Source organism: Verticillium alfalfae, genomic scaffold (assembly GCF_000150825.1).
Source record: "Verticillium alfalfae VaMs.102 supercont1.1 genomic scaffold, whole genome shotgun sequence".
Classification (NCBI taxonomy): domain Eukaryota; kingdom Fungi; phylum Ascomycota; class Sordariomycetes; order Glomerellales; family Plectosphaerellaceae; genus Verticillium; species Verticillium alfalfae.
The window spans coordinates 1,021,868-1,029,681 of record NW_003315038.1 but is presented as its reverse complement, the minus strand read 5'-3'; the positions used below and the strand labels follow the sequence as shown (position 1 = coordinate 1,029,681).

At 55.2% G+C, this 7,814-nt stretch overlaps 1 protein-coding gene across 1 annotated transcript; it reads right to left on the bottom strand.

Annotated features, from left to right (window-relative positions):
• Positions 1-4,127: 4,127 nt before the first annotated feature.
• On the bottom strand, positions 4,128-5,008 carry VDBG_00325 (conserved hypothetical protein; the record flags this gene model as incomplete). Its single annotated transcript, XM_003008598.1, has 3 exons — positions 4,128-4,276; positions 4,343-4,537; positions 4,594-5,008. 3 exons carry the CDS (start codon positions 5,006-5,008, stop codon positions 4,128-4,130), a joined length of 759 nt encoding a protein of 252 aa, XP_003008644.1.
• Between the last annotated feature and the right edge of the window lie 2,806 nt (positions 5,009-7,814).

Genomic DNA, 7,814 nt, shown 5'->3' with positions numbered 1-7,814 from the left:
CCCTGCCTTGCTCTCTCCGGAACTCATGACAGGGCGTCACAATACGTTTTCCAGCGCGGCGGCGTCGTCCCTTGTGTGTACGAGTAAGCCCTGGAAAGCATCAAGAATAAACAACAAGATATTCGAGGGTTTTAACCTCTGCCAGCTGAACAGGGCGCAGAGGTTTGGATGACCAAAAGTAATTGTCTCTAGAGTAGGCGCCTGACAGAAATCCCCTTCGGCATCGATGTTTTCTTACGGGCGCACAATAACATACGAGCCATGCTCTTTCTTGCGGCAACCTAATTAGCCCTCCGCCTGGAATTAGACCCGGGGAGGTCATCACAAGGCAATGATTGAAAGCTTGTCATGGTGAATGAAACGGAATTCAAGAAGGGAGGAGAGACTCCACATGGACTGAAGTCTGTTGGAAAGTTGACTCAACCTTACCGGGGCTTTTGCCAGATTGGTGGCTTCAGTGCACGGATCATCCATTTCTGAGATCGACCTGAGGCAAAAGGAAGAACTCTAGAAGCGGGAGCGGAGGCGAGATGTCGGACCATGGGCAGCCATTCTGCCCTGAGGCTTCGACCAACCCTCCGCATGGCTCTGTGGCTAGAGAAGAGTGGGTACCCCGCTACAATCTCCCCTGGCCTGGGAAGATGTCGGCCCCGGCGGTCGGTCTTGGGCTGGGCCCATCCTCATATCCAGGCCTAGCCCTGGTCCTGGCCATACTGATATCCAGGCCCTGATCCTGGTCTGAGGGCTGTTACGGTTCCGTGGCAGGTCTTCTTGTCCACCTTTGGCTTGTGGTCAGGACGAACGAGGGGAGTCTCAGCACAAACGTGAACTGTGAGTCTTGTGGGTAGTGCACCTACGCTCGACAGAAGCGCACGAGGACTGCCAACAGTACCATAATCATGGGGGTGTTCTGGTGCTGCCAGGGAAAATGGCATGGACTCGGAGTCACAGAACTGGTTACCCAAGGCCGTCAGCCTGGATACTTTGGACCAGCGTGCGGCACGGGTTGAAACCACAGGGATGTGTCAACGGGTGGTGGCTTTCTCTGAACTATCCTGTCACCGTGGTACATGGATAGAATGCATTGAAGGAAGCGGCTTGGTGGCTTGAGCCATCGACGCGCCCTGTTCCCCCGTCCGCCAGCCGGTTGGGTAGATGTGTTATGACATGCATAGTTCACGCTCTTCTGTGCCTGCAACGTGCGAAGGCACTTATCCAACGATAATTCGTTAGCCATGTCTCTTACGACTTGTAGGTGTCCGCTAGAGGAACAGTCGCGGCATGTAATCGCCGCCGTGGAGTCGTGTCCATGTTGCATGCGCACGGGCGAGGCGGGCTTCCTTGGCGCACTCAGATGATTACCCTCCGGAGCCGATAACCGTAACGCAATGTTCTGACAAGCTGCGTCGTCTGACTTTGTGTTCCTTGTGGACTTGGTCCTCATTCCTCAAATGGTATTCCAAACAAATCCGAAAGAGGGCTTTGGGGCGCCGGAGAAACCTCCGATGAAGAATGTCATCTCCGTCACGTTGGGTATTCCCGGGCAAACCAATCAACACAAACGGTTGTCCCGTACGTACATTCTGAGTGGAAGGTTGTGAGGCAGTCATCGAATCGTGACAAGCACTGGCTTCTGGTCTGTTCTTTACCTCTCATTGATCGAAGGTATTCTCTCGTATCGTTGACGGGTTACCGACGTTCACCTCTGATAGCCACTTGCAGGCAAACCAGCAAGGGATTTGCGTCTTCCTATAAGCCGCCCGGCATGACATCTGAGCTCTCGTTGCGCCAGTTGACTCGCAGGCACAGGGTGTACCTCGCTCGGTCTGCCAATTGGTCATCCGTGTTAGCACCGAACAGGAGGCGTACACAAAGCTGTGCCGTCGCGGTTGGGCCTTTACCCCCGGCCAAAGTGGCCAGATGAGAGATAGCCGGAACCTGGAACAGCGAGGCGGGCGCGCCTAGGGAGGGGGGCCGAGCGGCATAAGCAAAGGCAGTGAAAGAGAGATAGTCGAAATGACCAGATGCCGAAAAATGCATAGCACGATGATAGAGGACCTGCCTGACAATGGAGATGGATGTCCGGGAAAAGGTGACAGGGATCATACTATTGTTCTCAGCTTGGCTATTGACGGAGGAAACCAGGGAAGGCCGTATGACCGGTGCCCGCGAATCGGATGAGTTCTGGTGAATGCTAGTTCTGTGAACTGACAGCCAAGTAAGATGTTGCCCAGCGCACGTAGAGCACAAGGCTATGACGATGCAACACAATTGTCCCGATGCAAGGTGTTGGTTGATCTGATGCGGTGATCTGTTGCGGGGCGCAGGAGACAGGGGCTCCACAAACAAGAGTGGGTGAAAGCGCCGAAGTTGTAAGTATCAGGAAATGTAACGAGGGACACCGTCTGAGGCGCTGTATCGCATGTGAGGGTGTGTGATAGCTCAGGTTCTGGGCACGAGGCGTTGCCGGCGTATGGATAAAACTCCGACCTGGGTGTTTCGGGAGGGAACCTGTGATGATGGCACCCGAGGACGCTCGACCGTGTCGCGCTGTGGCATCGGCGGCTATGCAGATATTTCGGACACCCGCGGGTGTGTGTGGTGCACATACACCTGCATCATCAAACCGCGCCAGACAACAGACGGACTGGGGAAAGAGCCATGGAATGCACGCACCCAGGTACCTTACCTACGTCCCTTACTCAAGATCTTTGCACATCACCGCCCCTGTTTCATCCCACCTCACTTCAGTATTGCCCAGCAAACCCAGCTATCGTCTACGGGCATGTCTGCTGAAGGCAGGCAAAAGCGCTGCCCTGTCGGTGGGGCTAAGCTACTGTGCAGGGCGTTTGTGGGGCCGCTGGGCCATCTGGGGCCTGTCGTGAGGAGAATTCTGCCCTGAGAGTGGCTGGTGCCTCAAACAAAGTTTCCTTGGCCGCAATTGTGGCTTCCATGCGGCGAGCGCATCCTTTGCGAGAGGGAGAAGAGGAGATGTCACCCCGTTGATTGTCCACCCATCAGCCGACTCGCGACGTTGAGCCTCCCACCCGATGGATGCCCACCGCTCTTCTCTCTGATTCGAGGCTGAACCCAACCCCCCTGGAGCCGTTGTGATGCAAATCAGCCAAGCCCGCCGTCGACACTTAGCGGGCGAGTCGTAACCTCATTTTGGCTCCGCCTTTGTTCGCTTCACGAGCGTTCTCCGAATCCAAGCCATCACCGATCACGGTGCCATCAAAGACCACCGACAGATCCGCCCACCAGTATTCCTTCCGTCCGCCTGTCACCTTGTTCCGGTCGACCATGTAGTTCAGGAACTCAACATGATAGTTGCGGACTAGCTGAACCTACCTGGCGCATAACACTCGATGGCGTGGCGGGAGCGCGTTCTACCGCCGTTCTTCTAGTTTCATCCACCCATACCCACTCAGGCGTGAAACCAGTCTTCCGACTGCGCCGGACTTGTGGCCGTCGCCTCTTGTGAGGAAAGTCGAGCACGGGAGCGTGAGTATGCGAGAGTAGCGTCCTCTGTAGCCTGACGCGGTTGTTTGGCAATGTCCAGCCAGCATCAAAGGCATGGCTACTGTGATGCCACCATTGATTTTCAAGAGCACTTGCCCGGAGAATCTCTATCACACCCCGTTGATATCATGCAATACTGGGAGCCACTCGAATGACGCCGAGAGCGAGGGTGGCCCTGACCCTCCACCCTCCTCATTTTTCTCTGTGTTGCCTTACCTAACGTTCTGTCATCCGCTTGACCGACTCAAGTCCGACTCGGGCCCGGCTGGACCCCCATCGTCGGTCCACTGCCGCATGACGCACGTGAGAGAATCGATATCTTTCATGACTAGTATCGCGGGTGGAATATTCAAGGATGGCAACAATAAATTTGCGGTGATGCCTTCTCGACAAGCTAGTCATGACCGATGTGCTGGAACGCGACAGACCACATCCGAAAACTCAAAGCTACAAGGTGTGCTATCCGTACATTAATCCGACAAATTTGTTACATGGGGCGCAGGCCCATCTTGAGGTACGGGACTCTAAGGTTACTCGTTTCGTCTATGTCGTCCTTCGACCCCTGTCTCTACCGTAGTACTCCGCAAGTCACTCGGCCAATCCCATCAGGCTTTTGTTTGCCGTTTGCCAATATTCCACCCCCAGGCTCTTAGCCTCTTAACAATCTTCGGCGTCACAGCTGCAGTCAGGGGCACCCGAAGAAAGATGAAGCTCTTGTGGATGGCGTATGCCAGAGCAAGCTGTGTGCCTAAGCCTATGATGTGAGAGTTTGTAAGTCGTCTCGTCAGAACAGAACCAGAGCTCGAAAGGACAAACTTACTAGCTTCGGCACGGTTGTGCTCCTCCGCTTCAGCCACTCCCCAGCCGGCCATCTCGACCGACTCGCTCACTACGTCGGTACCGAGCTGCTCTTTTTCAACCCCCTTCAAGGCGGCACGATACTCGTGCCACCAGGCCTCGACCGAATCCGGGATCGCCTTTTTGACGCAAGACATGACCCAGTGCTCGAGCTGACCTGCCAAGTAACAACGTTAGCCTCTTGTCAAAACTATCTCCAAGAGCTTTGCAGACCTATCCTATCAGTGCCGACAACTCGAACCAGCAAGAAGCAGAACGGGAAGTCGAGGACGCTGAGAGCGAAGTAAACACCGACTGCGCTCCATCCGTATTCCTTGGATAGCTTCTTCAACCTCTGGCTCAGAGACAAAGGCTTTTCTGCTGCTCCGGCAGCCTTCTCGCTACCCCTCATGGCTGAGAATCGAAAGGACCGGTGCCATGTGCGAAACATGGTGCTCATGCGGCCAGCCGGTGATGACTCGGGCGTTCGTCGACTGCCCCCAAAGTTTCTGATCCCGGCTCTTGAGGTTTGCGCATGCGCCCTGCTAGCCGCGTATTGGCGTTGCCATGCTGTCCTCCAGAACGTCTGACCTTGGCCCGAGAAGGTTTGACGCGACGCCGGCGCTGCGCGCATTATTGTCCCCCACATTGTATGATCGATGGAGGTTCGATTGTTGGTTTGTGACCACTGCGTTGAGGAACACTCGAGATATCGGAAAGGGCGTCCCGTCAAAGTGCAAATGTATTCTGATACCAGGGCGGGCACACCGGTGTGGCAAAGTGTCGTTCGGGTGGAGTGGTAAGCTGCTTCGGAGATACTGGGGATACGGGAGCTGGGCTTTAGCCTCGGACTCCTTTGGGGCTTGTCGGACTCGTAGACGCGCCGCGACTGCCAACAATTCCGATTTGGCGATGCAAATTCAGACCAGGCGATGCGACGCAATGCAATGTCGGCTTTTGTTGATTGTGGCTATGGACAGAAGTCGATGATTGTTACCTTGACGCCGACGACGGGGAAAATTTTGGCCACTACTTTCTCGAGCATGCGATTGCCTCAATGAAATCATACGGTCCCGGGTCAGCAGGTACCATGTAGTGCTACGTGCGTCCAAGGCTGATTGCGATAACGAATGATCGCTACCAGCATGCGCCAAGCGCGCCACAGGTCTGAGAATCTGTCTGGCAAAACCTCGGCACTGAGCATCACTATGCCACGTGCTCTCCCTGTCAGGTCTTCGAGGAGGTGGGAAAGGCCTGCCGGTCAGTGTGTTAGTTTGTCTAGGTACCTAGGTAGGCAGGTACACACTAGACCACCCTCATCCCAATTGACTATACGGGGATGAGTGCCGGCATCTCGCCTCACACTTGACATCTGCCGCTTGCCGCTTGCCGTCTGCACCTGCATACCATGTATAAGAGCTCGAACAACGTCAAACGTACTCCGCTATTCTGCGGCCGGTTAACCGCAGGAAGTTGTGCGGACATGCCATTCCGAGCGGAATGTTCGTAGAGTTGGGCCTGTCGCCTGAAAACAGAGTTTCCTAAGAGTTGCGATTTTCCGATGTCCGGTATTCCGAAGGTCCAAGACAAAAGCTGTTGGCGGGCCGGCGTCTTCTGAACACCCCACCGAGACCCGAAGAGCCCGTGTCAGCATCAACGAATTTCAGGTAGATAGCAGGATCTCGCCTTTGTCAGCTGTGCAGGGCCGGAAGTCGGACGGCGGAAGAGTGGTAGCATCAAACCTTGGACGGCGTTGAGTTCCTGATTAGGAAAGGGGAGCAGGACACGGCCGGTCTGCTTATTAGCCCTCATCTTCCGCTTCACCGTCTGCCATAGATCATCAGGGTCCGGGTCAAGACATGGAACAGCGCCCGGAGCCCAGATTTACCGACATGAACCACTCTTCCCCGTCGTCCCGCATCCAGCACTATGGACGCATTTATTCCGCAGCCGACAGCATAAGACGGCGATTCAATCAACCCACAATCCGCAACTTCAGAGTCCCTGGCCCGGAGTCATGCATCCGATGGGACGCGGGATCGAGACCGTGCTCAGTGTCTAGGGGTGGTCAGGGGGGGCTGGCATGCCTGCGTGGGGTTTCCTTTGGCCGCCTCATCGCCCTGTCACTTCTGTTCTTTGCTTGACTCGGAGTCCACACAACCAGAAACCCTGTGCCTGTGCTCTGAGGCGCCGGCAGGCAAAGAAAGTCTGGACACACCCCCCCCTTCCCGACTCGCGAGGTACGTGACGAACTTGCGGCATCCCGCCCAGTAAGTTACAAACCTTATTTTCCAATGGATCAAGCTATGCAAGTTGGTTGGCGTTTTCAACGAACTCTCAGGCTTCTAGCTCATCAGCTGCTTTCAAACCCGCTCACCGCTCTTTTTTCGTGTCTTTTTCTTAGGACACGGACGTCAGCTTCGGGACCGGCGGCAGGGCGAGTTGTGCAGGAGGCCTGGTAGATCTTATCGCCGTCATCCACCCCCTTTCGAGGATCGAACCACGATCCGACGCTATTATTGAGAATACGATCTGTCCCTTGGGTGGTTACTATAGAAGTTATGACTGTCAAGGTTCCATGGGCCGTGCACCTACAGGGCCAACCGCCATGGGGGTCAGATCAGCTCCTGATCGAGATTGAAAGCCGAAAGGAGTTCTGCTTCAAGACGAATTGTGTCTTATCTCGAAACCACTGGCGGGTGGCGATGTCGTGGCGGATCAAAATCATGTCGGAGGTTACCTGAAAATAGCAAAAGTTCCCTCTCACGCCGCCGTTTGTCGTCCACTGCCGGGTACAACGGCGTCGCGGCGAAATGCCAAGTGATGGACCAAACTTTCGACTTGACGTAACCAGAGTCGAATTGTTTCATTAAGCTCCATCAAGTTTGTGAGGGCTACTTCTAGCGCGAAAGTCAACGATGAAGTCTGCCACGAAGAGTGCCGCCACTGGCTGACTCGCCATGTGGCGCGAACTCAGGGACCCTTTTCCAGAAGTCTTCTAGGAGACAGACCAAGGGAGCAAGCCGAAGGTTCTCAACCTACACGCTCAGGCTTCTAGCTGATGTTGCTACTGGAAGTCCACATTGAGCACACGCCCTCGGACCATTCCCTCCCCCCAAGGTTCTGTGGGTAGTCAAAGCGTTCTGGTGGCGGCACCGGTGTAACAGAACCCTCGATAGGACGCAGCAGACAGGTGCCATGGGAGGCCATCAAGCATATAGTCTGCCGCTCTTTGCGCCTTCATCCCGACTTCGTGACGCCGGTTCAGCAAACATGTACTGCGCTGTCGGCGCCCCTGAAAAGTGACCTTGTGAGAAATCTGGGTGCAAAGTACTGTGGCGACTTGTCAGTCTCCCTGAGGATGCTGGCCAGTGCCTACACCCCCCCTCGCCCTCGTCCTTCTCCTAGCCTGCTCACGTGGTTTGACTTTTTTATCTTTTCAAGCTGATGGGATG